The sequence below is a fragment of the Ursus americanus genome, chromosome 2 (genome assembly GCF_024610735.1).
Source record: "Ursus americanus isolate L20-20 chromosome 2, mUrsAme1.1.p, whole genome shotgun sequence".
NCBI lineage: Eukaryota > Metazoa > Chordata > Mammalia > Carnivora > Ursidae > Ursus > Ursus americanus.
Genome location: NC_142128.1, coordinates 37,378,251 through 37,395,331, shown reverse-complemented (window position 1 = coordinate 37,395,331; position 17,081 = coordinate 37,378,251). Strand labels below are relative to the sequence as shown.

The 17,081-nt window shown below is 45.3% G+C and overlaps 1 protein-coding gene across 5 annotated transcripts in view; it reads right to left on the bottom strand.

Annotated features, from left to right (window-relative positions):
• CREBBP (CREB binding lysine acetyltransferase) overlaps window positions 1-17,081 on the bottom strand; it is a 123,044-nt gene that overhangs the window by 66,565 nt on the left and 39,398 nt on the right. For 4 of the 5 annotated variants that reach the window (XM_045784439.2, XM_087871016.1, XM_087871008.1 and 1 more), the window contains exon 3: window positions 1,619-1,795. The exons of the other annotated variant lie outside the window; for it this stretch is intronic. In XM_045784439.2, the coding sequence (XP_045640395.2) occupies window positions 1,619-1,795 (177 nt within the window). The remainder of the gene's footprint in view (window positions 1-1,618; window positions 1,796-17,081) is intronic. 5 annotated transcript variants of the gene reach the window in all.

Below are 17,081 nucleotides of genomic sequence, written 5' to 3'. Positions count from 1 at the left end.
GCCCTGGCACAGGTGAAGGGAACCAGAAGCCTCTCTACAGTCCAGAATGAACCTGCCCCTGACATGCACACCACTGCCAGGAATTCAGTCCCCAGGAGCAGAGGCAGGCGGGGGAACCCAAGGCAAAGGCACTCTGCCACCAAGCTGTAGGTAAAGGAGAGAAGATGGGGAAAATGGGCTGGGGAAGATCTGAAAAGAGAGAAGGGAGGAAAATGTAAGGTGGGGTTTCCCAGACTACAAAACACAGACTGTCTGTACAGAAGGACACACTACCACTCTGGCTGAGCTCAGGGGATGATCGCCACACTCGAGTCCACATGAGGAGACTGGAAAAGGAAGAGCAGGGACAGTATGGGTGCCAGGTCCTGTGCTGCCCCAGAGCACAGAGAAGCCGACCCAGGGAGTGGTGGCTTTGACTGGGGTTCTGGGTTTACACCACTGAGAACAGGACAATCCTGGCAACAAAATGTTACTGCAAGGAGAGCAGCAGATCCAGGGACGTTATGGGGAGATGATCAGAAGAAATAAAGCGGTAAAAACTTTAAGTAGTTTGAGAACACATTTTATTACTTGTACCCCTTTTTTTTTTTAAGAAGGAAGAATGCAACAGAGATAATACTTGATCAGGACACCTTGCTCTTACTCCATTTTCTGATTTTAGCAAAATCTAAGAGTAATCCAACTCCCCCCCTCCACTTCCAACAGCCTCAAAACTGTAAGTATTGCAAGCAATGTCAATTTCTTAGTTGTGACAACTGTACCAAGGTTACATAAGATGCTAACATCAGGAGAAGCCAAGTGACAGATATACAGGAATTCTCTGTGGTATCTTCATAGATAAGATAAAGAAAAAGTTTTTAAAAATCAAAAGACAAACCAATGATGATGATGCTTTTCTGAATATAATCCCCAGCTTTCTTCTGAGCCTTTCAAAACCGCTACTGCACAAACTACGTGGATGGCAGCTCAGAAGGGCGGGCAGGTCCCCAGCAACAAGCCCGGGGAAGAAGACAGCTGGCCTCGACCGACAACCAAAGGCACAGTGAAGTCTGACAAAAGAACACACTTGCCCCTCAGGGTTTGGAATTTTAAAAGATTCCATTTTGCAGGGCAAAAGGAGCTATTTTCCCATTCCTATCTTGGTTAGTTAGGCTAGGAGGTTCCAAGACTAGCTTCTCTTACAGGCAGGAAATTTCAGGAAGAAGAAACACACGTGAAACCCTCTATCAAGATGGACACAACAGCTCATCTCCCAGGCACACTATGGTTCTCGGAGATAAAGGCCCTTCGATGGGCTTCTCTGGACAGCCTGAAGCACGAACAGGAAGTGTGAGAAAAGCCCAGCTCTCTACTGCTCCACCACTGCCATGAAGCTCCTCTGGCACAGAGGGAGCGGGGAGGAGCGGGGAGGACCGGCTGAGCCACCGATACCCAGCCTCCGGCTGCCAGCTCATCAAAGGAAGTGCAAACTCACCGAGAGAGGGCTCCTTGTGAGTACTTCTCTTCTCCTGTCACCCATGACACACGGCCAGCTGCAGATCTCCACAGTTAGCATGACACACTCCACACGCCAAAGCACCCCCTGGAGACCAGAGCCTGAGGGCCAAGGACAACTTACCATGTTTGGCACATTGGTGACTGAAGCATTCTTGATGTCTGTAGGGAAGGGAGGCAAACTATTGACCATGCTCTGTTTGCTGGATAACTGGGGGTTCACTCCAGGGGCTCCCATTTGCTGCCCTCCAGTTTGACTAAAGGGCTGTCCGAATGGACTTGTGTTACCAGTCATTCCCATCTGAAACAGAAAGAGGCAACGTGAGCTGTCACATGTCATACAAGAAAGGCCTCAGAAATGCTCACCTTTGACCCACTGAAGCAAAAAATCATTAATTCTTGTGAAACCCTCATTTTAATTACAAATTGAAGGCTCATTCTCCAGGTTCCGTTTGGATTATGAACAGAGCAACTTGCTCTAACGGCTGCACACTAAAGGCAGAAGGGCAAGAAGCCGCTCCCAACCGCTCTGCCTGCTCCTCCTTAACCACCATCCCAAGAGCCAGCGCCTTTCCACCCTCACCCCAGCCGTACTCCTCACCCTCACACCCCCATGCCCCGACAGCGGCAGCAACATATGAAGGAAATCACCTGGAAAACAAGAGCTTCCAGAATCACTGACAAAGGGGAGTTCCTTGAGTTTGATCCTGAACGACTCCCTGAGTAACTACTTTCTTTCAAGTTCCCCCATCAGATTGAAACTTTGTTTCCATTAGCTCAAACTACCCAGTGGCATGTTGACAAAGAAATGACATGACCCCTGGGATTCACTTTAAAATAATCCCAGGAGACAAGGGGTAGCGGCGAGAGGGGGGCCTAGATGAAAAGCTACTGCCGTATGTTGCTAACTTCTAACTAGGTGACAGGTGTGGGGGCTGCTTTACTATCTTCTTTAATATCACAAGTCTGAGTGCGCCATAAAGAAGTTATTTTTTTTAATTAGTGAAATAAAATAAAACACACAGTAGCTAAAGGCATGAACAGGAAGGAGGAACCCCCATCTATGCCTCCCCCCAGCTCCCGTCCGCCCATGACGGTACGGCAGTGAGCTCAGGAGCCCTGCAGCGACACCCTGCCCCGCCGGCCACTCCGGAGAGACTGGCTTCTCTGGTTGCCTGCCCATGCTTTTCCTCAAAGCTCTAATACGCTACCTATTGCCTAGTGCTCGCTCTACTCCTCTGGTGTCTTGGTGAGTCTGATGTTTGGAAAATGGGAGGAAGGGTCCCCTGAGGGAGGACCTCCTAGGGAAGAGCGCTCCCCGCAATCAAGAAACCATGGCTCGGCTCTCCCAGCCGACCCCACACGGACCGGGAACCGCTGCCGCCGTGCAACTTCCATTCACTCCTCCTACGGACCCTGACCTCACCTGTACGCAGAGTGTCTTCAACAAGAATAATGACATTATTTCTTTCAGCTCTAAGATTTTAGGTTGCAAACAAACCAACGCTCACCACAGCTGACCTTTTTCAACTGAAATGTCCACATAAAAACACAAATAAAGACAAACCAGTATAAGCAAGAAGAGCTTGTTCCTGAGCACGTTCACATGCGCAGGTGGCTTCTAGGTATGGCCGTCACGGCTGACATTTTCACCTTTTTGAAACTGAACACATTCCAGTTGCCACTTTTGCCCTATTTGCTTCCCTTGAGTGAATGGAAACAAATTTAAATTCAATTGAATTTCAAATTCAACCTGAGTAACTGAAACAAAAACAAAATCTCAAAAGCCCAATAATTACACTCAACTTTCAGTTCAGAGGATTTAACCAAAGCGACAAGGTAGCTCAGGAAACTTAACGTAACGGGCATTTCTGATTCTCGACTAGGTTCCTTCAGGTGTTACCTGAAACTTTGAAGGACTGAAGCAAGAACTTGTATTTTCAAAAAATATTACCCCAAATTAACTCCATGCAGTAATTATTTCTCTCAGAAATTGTTTTATTGAATAAAATCAAACCCTGTTCGTAAAGGCCCACGAATTTGCAGAAAAAAAATAGTTAGGATTTCTACTTCTTAGATTTCATTTAAAGTTTCTTTACCTAGGACCACGTATGCTAGAAGGCATGTGCACCATTCACGCCTCCATGAATTTGCCCTGTCCTCGCGGCTGGCCAGGACTTCCTGAGGTGCCTGCTGTGAGCCATGCCCGGTCTTGAGCACGTGTAGATGCAACTCTCCCACACGCCACAGAGTGCACTCTTTAGAGCCACCAATCCAACAAACAAGAAAATCAATGTTGTTGTGGAAGTTTCTAGCATCAACAAACCAAAGTGGGCAGCAGCTAGAGGGTGGGAAGGAGAAGTAACTGTCCTCCTATTCGCACCCGTTCAAGACTGTCACCCCTTTGGTGCAGAGAGAAGTAAACATCAAGAGGCCAATGAACTCCCAAAGGAGTTCTGTGAGTCTCAAAGTTCATCCAGCCTGTTTTTGAAAAACCCATTTCTAGAACTGTCTTGCCAGGGTGAAAATGCGGTGGGTAGGTGGTCTGCTCAGTTGGGTACTACTTGCCTGGTGAGCCTCTGGGCAAAGCACTTTCTAACTGGCTGAACCAAATGTTTCAGAGTGTTTGATGTACTCTGACAGATTTCTTTCTTTCTTTTTTTTTTTTTAAGATTTTTATTTATTTATTTATTTGTCGGAGAGAGAGCACAAGCAGGAGTGGCAAGCACAGGGAGCAGCAGGCTCCCTGCTGAGCAATGAGTCCAATATGGGACTCGATCCCAGGACCCTGAGATCATGCCCTGAGCTGAAGGCAGATGTCTACCTGACTGAGCCGCCCCAGGCGTCCCACTCTGACAGATTTCTTGTCACTTTTTCTTCTTGACCATCCAATCAACAATGAAGAAAACTATCTCGACGTGGTTTTGATCCTCACAGGGCAAGAACCAAGGTAAAGTCAAAGATCACAGATGGTAGGTAAGCAATGTCCAGCTCACAAGGGACTATACATTTAAAAAACGGGAAAATGTCATCCTGACAACACACACCTCCAGAGATCAAGCACAGTGAGTCCAAGATACCTGTGGGGGGTCAGGCTCTGCTCCCTCTGTTCCAGAGCCAGCCCCAGGCTGACCCTAACCAGTCAGGGTGAACAGGAAAACCAACGGACAGTCCCACAAAGGGCCGCCGCCAGCTACACCCCCCCCCCCCGCCCCGTCTTAGCCTGTCTTGACAGAACCTGGTAGAACTGAAGGCTACTCTCCAGTCCCAGGCTGCAGTTTGGGGTAAAAGCGATCTGCTTCTAGAGATTTGTAGATTTCTGAATTCCTGGTCTACATTTATTCTCCTCTGATCAGACTGAATACATGTGGTCCGGAGTCGAGGCTAACACACATTTTTAGCAACAAGGCTCATACTGAAGTTGTAAAATCAAAGTGTCTAATTCCAATTAATAAATATCTACATATTTGTTCTAATTTCCCAACAGTTACTTGATAACAATTGTGTAAACTTGGCTTTATTTGCAACTGAAGTTTATCAGGATCTGGCATAAGGCTGCTAGAGAACTACCATGTAATATTTTCAATAAAATTCTAAAGGCAGAACAGCAGAAATAGGCAACGGTTCAACTGACGGTAAAATTTATATAATGTACAAAAAAATTAAAGCCTATGGAATTAATATTTATATTCTGCCTCATTCAGCAACAGCCCACACATGTCAACTCTATTCTTCTGGAGCTCCTTTAAGCATTGAATTCAAGCTCAATCTCAAGAAATAGGAAAAGCAGACGATTTAAGTACCTAAAAAAGGGCAAGTTCTCGTATAATGAAATCTACATTAAATAATGCCTTATGGGTCTACCACATTCTCCCATGAGAGAACATTCCTGTAACCAGGTGGATCACTCACTGGAATACCTACTCATTCTGTTGTCTGTGACTCTCACTTCAACAAGAAAGTAAGACATGTAGATGGCAGTCTCTGTGCACAGGAAAGCACAAACTAGGTAAGAAGGAGGGAAAATTTCTAGTGCCAGATCCAGAGGCCTACCCACCCCCACCACACAGGGATGTGGATTACGTATTAGGCAAAGGAGGGCTCTAAAGCACGAGATCCGAACAGAAAATATCTCTTTAGAGTTTAGTTCAAGAAACCTGAACAAGGGGTAGACGTCTGGGTGGCTCAGTCAGTGAAGCGTCTGCCTCCGGCTCAGGTCATGATCCCAGGGTCCTGGGATCAAGTACCACGTCGGGCTCCCTGGCTCAGCGCAGAACCTGCTTCTCCCTCTGCCTCTCCCCCAGCTCCCCCAGCTTGTGGATGTGCACACGCGCTCTCAAATAAATAAATAAATAAACAATGGGGGGTGGAGAAACTTGAACAACACCTACACTAGCCTTTACTACTGAAACAGAGTGTCTGAAGGAAACTGTGGGAACAGTATCAGGCCCATCAATCGAAACCTGCTGAAGTCCTGAGCTGTCTGGCAAGGAGGTGAGTGACAGCCGTCCACAGAAGGACAGGACAGCCGATGCCTCTCTTTCTACTGTCACAGACATGTACTACAGATATGCTGTGGAAAGGACAAAACACTACATAAGTCTATAGCATTATTTGTCATAATAATATTTATGACAGTTCACCCTAAATCCGTCTTTGGCATAAAACCAGGATAAAACTTGCCTTCCTGGAACTTGCATCTCCTCTGTGTTCTTGGGCCCTAGCACATAGTGGGTGCTTACTTAGTATCTGGGGAAGGAACCAAATAAATGAACCCTCTAAGAGACTACTGCATCACAAAGCTGCTCAGAACAACAGAGATCCCAACATTGGCCCTGAAAGCAGATGCATCTGAAGAACTGGGGGCCAGTCACCATGGGCTGGAGGGGCACTGGGAAATGCAGCAGGAATAGTGTCCCTTCTATAGTCTAAATACCCATCACAACAGACAAGAGGTCAGAGCAGACAGGCAGCCTGCCGGCCATGCTGAATTTAGGCACGATGAGACCATGCCCTTGGGGGCTGCTTTCACAGGAGGATCATAGCTCTGGGTGGCATCACAGCATACGCGGGAGCCTGGCCTGGCTGTAAAGCAGGTCCTCTGTGCTACATCCACTGGGCCAGCAAAGCCTTGGCTTTGGTGCAAGGCTCCAGGCTGTGCCCCCCCCCACCCCCAGGGCTTCCCATTGGTGCAACGAAACACGGACCTATCGGCCTCAGTGGTCAGCAGTGACTGCAAACCGCCTCCTCTGCTGACCTCAGCATGAGGGACAAATATTTTCATTTTGTACTTTTTTTTTTTTTTTAATTTTTTGTTTATTTATTTGACAGAGATAGAGACAGCCAGCGAGAGAGGGAACACAAGCAGGGGGAGTGGGAGAGGAAGAAGCAGGCTCATAGCGGAGGAGCCTGATGTGGGGCTCGATCCTGTAACGCCGGGATCACGCCCTGAACCGAAGGCAGACGCTTAACCGCTGTGCCACCCAGGCGCCCCTTCAATTTGTACTTGTGTCACGGTATGACAACCATCACTTTGTACTTGTGTCACGGTATGACAACCATCAACATACAGCACTAAAAAAACAAGCTCTGTGCTCCCCCCAAAACAGCAAGATTCTCTCCACTACACTGACCCTAAGAACATCTTTACTGCTCACCTAATCAAATAAGGTAGTAAACTAAACTAACTAGCGGGGTTTAAAGAAAAATAACACTGACAGCAGAAATTTCCTCTCAAAACAGGTTTCTGCAATAGGGGCAAGCCAAGTATCCATGTTCTTGCTCCCTGGTATCCCTTAAAGGTTAAGGACGCCTGCCCTCAGGGAAGGATACTCCTCACTGCCCGTCCCTCTCCAGTCTCAGGGAAGGGCAGGTTCTCCCCACATCTCACACACCCTTGCCACACATGGGCCTTTTCCAGTAGACAAGTCTCCTGTCCCAAGATGTCAACCACTCATGTAAACCATCACCCTCACAAATGAACTCTCCCCAGTTTTCATCTCCAAACATCTTCTTTTCAACATATACTCTCAGGAAGGATCAGATCATAACCATTTATGAGCTAAAAGCCTGATGGGGACGATGCTGTGTGACCGGCTAAGAATATCTGGGACAGGAGAGAAGGCAGAGGCTCCCTCTGCATGATTTTACTTAGAGTCAGCCAGGCCTTCAGAAATGCTTTACGTGGCAACAAATGCGGAGTTTCATGTGGTTTCGATGAGACCACTAAACGTGTTCTTTTTTCAAGAGCTGAATCTTCAGCAGTTTTCCTCGCACCTTGACACAGACTTAAAACCACACTACACAGCACAGCAATCAGAGGAAGTACTGTTCAGGGGGACGTTACTGATGCTGGTCAAAAAACACACAGAAAGGAAACAGAATATGACCTTAGTAGGGACAAGTGGACAGGTTAGAATTTTCAAGTGCAAAGTCTTCAAAGAATATCTGGTCAAAACGTATCCCTTTGTGGATGAGGACAGGGGGGCCCAGAAAGCTGAGGAATACAGCATATCAGGTGGAACACAGGTATAAATGGGATTTCATTTGGACAAGCAGCAAGCTGTAGTTAAGTGTACGGACTCTGGTCTGAGGGTAGCTCTCTGCTAAGGGTGAGCTGTGTGATCTTGGGCAACGTACTGACACCTCTCTGTGCCTTGGCTGTACTGTCTCTAAAATAGACGTAACAGCACCTCCTCTTAGAGTTGAGAGAAGATTAAACAAACCCACAGATGTAAAACATCAAGAGGATGTTGTACTATCGGTGTTGGCTAGGACATTGCTATCGCTTGGTTTGAGGAGGAATGTTTCACGTTAGATAGGATTTCTTTCAGAAGTATGCTTAGGGTAATAACAAAATAAATCAATGTTTTTCAGAGAATGTGTGATGGTGGTGAGTGATTCAGACAGGTAAGATCAGAGGGAGAGGCCAGCTGGAGACACTGACAATGGACTATGAGACATTTTCAGAGAAACATGGAATAAACTTGTGACAAACCCCATCCCGTGCATTTACCAGTTGTAGCAATACCTGCAATGGGCAACTGTTTTCAAGCTGTCCGAGGAAACCACAAACATTTCCAGTTCTCACTTCGGATTGTTTTCTAGCCTTAAAAACAATACTCAGAATGTTCATGTCAATCTTAATATATATCATAAGCAGTAGCAATGTAGTATCAGCACATCCAAGCCTAAACTTTCTGGGCTGGAATTTAAACCAAAACACAGAAGAATATGCCTACAAACAAAGAAACTGAGGGGACTCCCACCTGTAAGCTGGCCATGACACAGCCCCAAGTGCTCCATCCTGATGTGGCTTCAACCCCGCCCAACACGTTCACTAGCTTGAAGGGTCCAGTCTGTTCCTTCACATGCTGGCAAACACATGAAGCCACAGATTCACAGAAGGCATGTAAAGACAACGCAATTTCATACACTGTGGGCAAAAATTTGCCAAATAATTAAAGGGCCAGAAATATTCATTCTTTTCAATGACATAAAGAACCAGAACTAACCCAGAGTATGGCCATATCATTTGTAAAGCCAAAAGCATTTTCTCTTGGCAACCTACCATCATTGGGAGAAAGCCAAGAAAAGCAGTTTTCATGGAAAGACATGGCTGCATTCAGTTGTCTGCTATCACCCGCTTGCTCTTGGAATCCTTCCAGCACCTCAACTTGGCAAATAAAGACTAAGTAGAAATATGCAACAGATCGCAACGCCAAAGACATGGTCTGGCCTGTGCAGAGTCACCTGGAGCAAGAGACCTGGGCACAGGAGGGGCCGGGCCCACCTCACTGGACTTGACTCTTACAATGCTGCAACCTGGAAATTACTCAGGGAAATCCATAGCCCCCGAGTCTGGACACTCCCCTCAGACCAATAAATCACAACTGAAAGATCGGTAAGAGTATTTAGCGACGCTCGTGGTATTTCACTTGGATGATGTATGATCAGAATGTCACTTAGAAACAACAATGGAAACTGCTAAAAGGAAGGTGATGGGATAGCAAATCACTGCCAAGGCTTCAGGCCTGGGGCCTCATCTGTATTCACCCAGAATTCAATGCAGAAGCTTCGAGCAACAAAACTAGCACCTTCACAGAGTTGGGGCTACTTCAGCATGTCACAGCAGTCAGATACACCAGCTCTCCGGGTCGTGGCCCCTGACAGCTCACTAGCAAAAGTGCCAGGCCAAGGTCAGTGGCACACTGTCTGCCATCCTGGTTCTGCACAAGTCAGCTGTATGACAAACCCCTTTACCCCCTAAGTCTGAGTTCTCCTCAGCTGTAAAACATGAAGCATTCAGATGACCACTAGGTGATCTTTAAATTTAAAGTTCCTTCTAGGCCTAAATCTAATGACTTTTTTGGTTTTAAACAATCAGTGCTTGAATCGCATGAGGTCCACACTCCTGGAAGGCCCAGCTACTCACAGTGGTTGACAACTGGAGACTCGGAGTTGAGCCAAGTGTCAGGCCCTGGGGCAGGAGGAGCTCCCAGGGTAACGCTCCTGTGGGGATCCTGTGGAGTGGCCAGCAGCCCATCCACAATGCTGGGGACCTCCCTGCCACCCACACTGCACAGGGCCCAGGCTTTCCACAGTTCTGCACCCTCCACACCATCCCAGAGTAGGTCACAGGCACAAAAATCCCAGGTGAGGGCGATGAAACTGCAATCAGGTCCTTCCCACAACGCTTCCAAGTCCAAATTTCTTCTCAGGTAGAAAAGCAGCCTCTTTAGGACTGAATACTCCTTGCAAGCAAAGTAAAGCCCAGCGTTAGCCCACAGCAACCACGGAGAGAGAAGAGAAAGGAGGTTAAGATGATGAAAGAATAGGAGAGAAAAGGGAAAAAAGAAAAGCATTTTATTTTACAAAGAGTGAACCCTGATGAAGATGAATTTTGATTTACGCTGCGGCTCAGCGGTGGCACAGTGGGACAGAGATCCAGGTTTCTAGTAATCCACTCGGGGACCCAAGCTCTCTGCAGGGAGCCTGCGCTCGTTAGGCCGAGGAGTACTCCCCTGCAGGCACTTACGGTCCCCTCGAAAAGTGAGGGAACAGCACAGAGGGAGCACAGAGGAATAAAGCAGTGTCCACACAGGAAAGGACAGGTAAAGGTGGGACTGAACACACAAAGGCAGCTTTGGGGAGGTGAGCACGTGATCATTATATTAAAGGAGAAAGAAAGCTGAGAAAAATTCAGAAAATTATGTTCCTTTTCTATCTTAGGGCAGGAAAATGGAATAAGCTCTTCAAACAGCAGGCATGAAGACAAATCTGGGGCTTCCCGTGGCCTCCTCCTATCCAGCCTCTTGGGCCTCGGCCGCAAGATGACATGAAGAGATAAAGTAAGGTGCTGTCCAGCTTACAGAATGCCGTAAATCTCAAACCATTAAACACACTCAAAGCACCGTTGCACACACGCGTGACTCTACTTCTAACCAAACACCGAGTTGTGAAAACGTTAATGAAACATGCTCAGTACAATCCAATGTTCCCAGCCATCCCCACTGGTGATCCTGGTGAGGACATGGAGCAGGGCCTCTGAGGACGCCCAGAGTCACCTTCGCGCTCTACACTCTGCACCACGGTCACAAAAGAGGTGTGGGAAAGCACTTGGAAAAGCGTGAAGCTGACGGAAGGCAGCGGTGGCATTACAAGGAAAACTCTTCTTTTACTATAAAAACTCACTCACTCACTATTGACGAAGGGAAAATGTTCCCTGCACACTAACTTTTAATAAAAGAATACAAAACATATAATCCCTATTACCAGATGTACATGCACACACACACAGCAAGGACAACACCACATTTTCTTTCTTTTCTTTTTTTAGTGAGCTCTACGTCCAACGTGGGGCTCGAACTCACGACCCTGAGGATCAGGAGTCACAGGATCTATCAACTGAGCCAGCCAGGTGCCCAAACACCAACATATTTAAGAGTCGTAACTCTAGAGGGTTTACAAATGATTTTTAAAAAGTTTTCCTTTAAATATTTTCTATATGATTGAAATTCTCTACACAAGGCATTATTTCGTCATAAGGAGAAAAGTTATTTTTTAAAGTTATCCTCTACTTGGGACGCCTGGATGGCTCAGTCGGTTAAGCGTCTGCCCTCAGCTCAGGTCATGATCACAGGGTCCTGGGATCAAGTCCCACATGGGGTTTCCCGCTGAGCGAGGAGTCTGCTTCTTTCTCTGCCTGCCACTCCCCCTGCCTGTGCTCTCTCTCTCTGTTTCTCTCTGACCACCAAATAAATAAATAAAACCTAAAAAAAAAAAAAGCTATCTTCTACTCAAACATTCTGACTACTCATAGTGATAAGATGACCCACTGTTTGGCTGCACATCTGTACTTGAGATATTAATTTAAGCTGTCATCAAACACTGATAAAACTAGGTAGATCAAACTGATGATGACTACCAGAGATTACTCTTGGGTGGTAATTTAACCAAATTCATCCTGGTTTTAACATGGCTACAGGTTGTCACACTCTGCTCAAATGGATTATAGATGTGGCCGGAAAAAGCCTGAACAAGACTTAGCCACTCAGCCATGTCCTACCACTCTCTACAAAGAAGGCTGAAGAAGGGAAAAGAGAAGCAAATACAGTCACACAGCCAATCAGGATATAAAAAGCTGCATACTGTTCTACTGGATTATGTTTGTCAACTTGGAAACTGCACTGTTGGTTCCTGGTACAACAAAGGCACAATTATCCTGTTATCTGTACTCTGGTTGGTAATTCAGGCCACTAGAGATACCATTCCATTCAAACCTATGCGGCACCTGAGCTTTGGAGAGCAACAGGCAGGAGACTGGATCATGAGGAATTGACCAGAATGTCTTTGGGTCCCATGTTTAGACAGCAAGGTGCATTTGTAAGTGGAAAGTACCTATTTAAGGAGGAGGCGATCCAGGAGCTGTCTTGTCTGCCCACTCTCACTAAAGCCCACCTGCCTCCTACCTCCAAGCTCTCGGAAGTGAGGCTCTGATCTTTGGGACAGTGGTATCCGAAAAGCTACTGCAATACACATGCTTGCTGACCATGACGGTGATGTTCTTAAGCATCTTCCGGGAGGGAGACACTCGGGACAATGGAGGTGCACAGCACGCAGGGCCGTGTCCTCCCAAGCCCAAGGAGAGACACAAGCTACAAGGAAACGAGGTAAGCCTCTGGAATGGACATGGAAGGCTAAGTGCAGTTTGAAGAGGGCAGAGGGGTCCTGGCCTGGGAGAAAAATGGCTCAAGAGGTCACACCTGAGCTGGGCTAAACAGTAACAGTGATATCCAACAGTGGGAGCTACTGTTCTGCATCATCACCATCCACGAGAACACAGGAAGACCTGTCAGGTGGGGGTCTGAGTATCCACGAGGCCTCGAGAAGTTTTCATTTTTGCAGTTTCAAAGCCTACCCCTACTTACATATCCACGACAACCGGACTAGATGACCAGCCATGTGGCTGGGAGTTAACTGACAGATCTAAGGTATTAATTACAATGGGCACCGAGACTGGAAAGAGCAGGAGTAAGCTGGTTATTAAAGCTGATGATCACTCATCAAAGGTGAGCGCGGCCTCAGAAGAGCATCGTTCGCAACACCGACAGCTGGGGAAGAAAGGTGCTGTGATCTCTCCAATCAGATCCTGACAGACTCATCCGAGAGTCAAAGCCCGGCATCTTCAGGATGCTCCCATCTCCACACACCTTTCCTTCAGTGAAACCACATGTAGCCAAAGCACACCTAGGCACAGCCACACCCTGACAACTTCAGTACAAACGCCAAGTGGGCCAGCGCCTCCCATTCCACAGTAATCTCTAAACAAAATGTGCCACGTTTTCAGGGGAGAAAGGATGCCCTGTAACATCCCCGTGGTCTGTCCCTTAACTCTATGCCCTGTCAGTCTGCTTGCTCCCTGCTGACACCACACACCCTTGCAACCCAAGCACACGGGGCTGCTTGGACTTCCCGTTTCTGACTTATATGGGATCGCACATAGGAAGATGATCTGGAAACCACAAAGCACTGTGCAGTCTGGAGGCGGCTTTAAGATCTCTTTCCAAAACTAGAGCACAGAATACCTCTAACATCAGAAAGGATTCTCTACAGTGAATACATTTTCTATAATACTGAAAAATAGACAGGCATGTACCCTAACGGTAACAAGTTACAAAGTCAGTAATTCCAAGACTATGTTTGAAATGGGCATTTCCTAGTATTACCTATCTATTGTTCTAGGATTTAAGATGGCTTGTTTTCCAGTTCATTCTTCCTATACTTGGCACAAAAACATGAAATGACTAATACAGCTCATTACTGAGGGCATGAAGTTTCCACTTAGAAGATAACAAAGCAACCACTGCAATGAGGTAACCTCAGATTATGCACCATTTTCAAAAGCCACAAACCAAAGTGCCACATTCTCATCCTAAAATACATAATAATATGCACAGATGTATATATACAGAACTATGGCCTTGGAATAACAATCCACTGATAATTACTTACATCTTCTGAATAGACAATGTCATCAACATTCAATTTAGAGCACTGATGAGGTGCTGTTTAGAGCACTCTGGACACTCACCTCATCGGAACATTCAGGAAAGGTGCACACTCCTCAGCAGACACCTGCCCCCCATGAAAGGGAATTTTTGCCTACACAGAATATATTTTATCAAGCAAATCAAAGATGATCAAAGATGCTTGGGGGAAAACTCCATTTGTAATTGAGTACATTCTTTCTCCTCCCCTGTCTGCCAATTTTGTAATCTGCCTTTATCTTTTATTGGAAGTACAACTAACATACAATGTTACATTAGTTTCAGGTGTACAACACATTGATTCAACGATTCTATACATTCCTCTATGCCCACCGTGGGAAGTGTGGTCACTTCCTGAGACTACACAACATTATCATGGTATCGCTGACTGTGTTCCCCATGCTGCACTTTCCATCTCTGTGACTTATTTATTTTATAATTGGACACTTGTACCCTTAATCCCCTTTATCTACTTCACCCACTCCCCTCTATTAACCTCCCCTCCAGCAATTACCAGTTTATTCTTTGTATTTAAGAGTCTGTTTTTTGTCTGTTCATTAGTTTTTTATATTTTACATGTAAGTGAAATCATATGGCATTTGCCTTACTCTGACTTATTTTACCTAGCATAATACCCTCTAGGTCCATCCATGTTGTTGTAAATGGCAAGACCTCATACTTTTTTTATGGCGGAATAATATTCCATTGAATACGTGTACACACACATACACCCACCATATTTTTTTTACCCATTCATCTACTGATGGATACTTGGGTTGCTTCTGAGTGAATACATCTTTATTTAAAAATTACTAAGACAACCTCTGGTTTCTGAGGTCCGGACACACCCACTATTTAAACCTCTGGCAGGAGGCAGTTTTCTGGTTTTATGGACCTTCAAAAGTTTGCATAAACAATACAGAAAAATTGTAGTAGAAAAAAATGCAAGGTAGAATTTAAAATGATATGAATATAAGTTAATAAATGAATCAAATCTATATGTATTCATTTTTAATAATACCAAATATTTTTTAAGACTTTATTTTTAAGTAATCTCTACAACCAACATGGGGCTTGAACTCACAAGCCTGAGATCAAGGGTCATACACTCCACCAACTGAGCCAGCAAGATGCCCCAAGACATTTAGATTTTTAAACTGCTAAATCTGATTTCATTTATTTTAAAAAGCTACGAAGAGACAAATCTCCCATGCAGAAGCATTCCAAATAAATTATATAGACACTCCAGCATAAGGGAGGTAGGCACACCCCCTACCCCCTAAGTGTGGGCTATGTGCCCAGTGACTTCCTCCAAAAGAGGGCAGGAAGGAAGGGGGGAAAAAGGAAAAACGCTACAGAGAGACACTTGGTAGATAGGACCTCAGCCAGGTGATCAAGGGCAACACCGGCCATTACGATAAGCATGCTGACAGGACGTGCCCTTGATGTGATAAAAATGGCACTATGTCTCTGTGGTCTTCCTTCAGTAGCCCCAAACTCCATAACCTCAGTCTTATTGTGGGGAAATATCAGAAAAACCCCAGTAAAGGAGCACCCTAAGTATACCTGACCAGTCCTCCTCAAAACTGTCGAGGTCATTAAAAACAAGTAAAGTCTGAGAAAATTTCACAGCCAAGAGGAGTGAGCCTAAGAAGACATGACAAAGGTAATCTGGTTTCCTGGATGGAATCTTAAACAGAAAGAGGACATTAGTGGAAAATTAAGGAAATCTGTATAGATTTAGGTTAATAATAGTAATATATCAATACTTGTTCACTAACTGTGATAAATACACAATATTCATCCAAGATTTTAATTAACGGTGAGCAGGGGGAAGAAGATACGGGGGTCTTCTGTGCTAATTTTTCTGTAAATCTAAATCTAAAAAATAAAAATGTACTTTATTTCTTAAGATTTTATTCATTCGAGAGAGAGAAAGAGACAGAGCACAAGCAGGACAGGCAGAGGGAGAGGGAGAAGCAGACTCCCCGCTGAGCAGGGAGCCTGACTCAGGGCTCGATCCCAAGACCCTGAGATCATGACCTGAACTGAAGGCAGATGCTTAACAATCTGAGCCACCCAGGCGCCCCGAAAGTGTACTTTAAAAACAGGAAAAAAACCATGAAAATAATCTAATATCAACATGTGTTAATTCTAATGGAAACACAGGTATTGGTTACATTATTCTGTGTTCTTTCTTGTTTTGAAAATAAAAAAACCCTGTAAGTCACAATCCATACCCTTCTTTGCTACAGTAACATTGTTAAAAAAGAAAATTAAGAGGCAAGATCACTTTTAAAAAATAATGTGTAAAGAAATTATAATGTCACTGGCCTCCTGCACGTGAGGTAAATACACATTTTCACCAGCCAGAAAAGCTGACTTCTTCATGGGTCTTGCAAAACCTGCTTGGCTGAGTTAGTATTTCAGACTGAGAGCCACAGCTCAATCAGAACACAGGCAAGGTTCACAGTATACGTGGGTGTGTTTCTAGAAAAGTGTAAGCAGAAAATTCTTTCAGGATGAAAAATTCTCCTGGGAAACTAAGACTTTTTCTCTACATTTTTTGTTCTATAAATTTTATAGACAGGGGAAACCTGACACATACACAGAAAAATTGGGTACTATGCACTTGCCCACTAATTTTGAATCTGGCCATCTTAGAGACAAAATGGTGTAGCAGAATACCTACAGACTTTGGAGTCAGACACGGACAGGCTGTACATCAACATCTGCTATTTTCTAGCACGTGTCACCTTGAATCATTTCCCGGGAGGCAAGAAAGTGGCTCAGAATATTTTATTCCATATGTCAAACAGACAAGGCACCCACCTCACTGGGCTTTCAAGCACAAGATGAAGTGAGATGCTGCCACAAATGCCCCAGCACAGTGCCCAGTACAATGGGCACCCAAGAACAGTCACTCCTCAACTGTTCTTCTCTTACCATAATTCAGGAAGAGTAAATACAATAATTGTTATCCTTGTTCATAATAGGATCATACTGAAATGTTATGTTATAGTCATTATAAAATTCTGA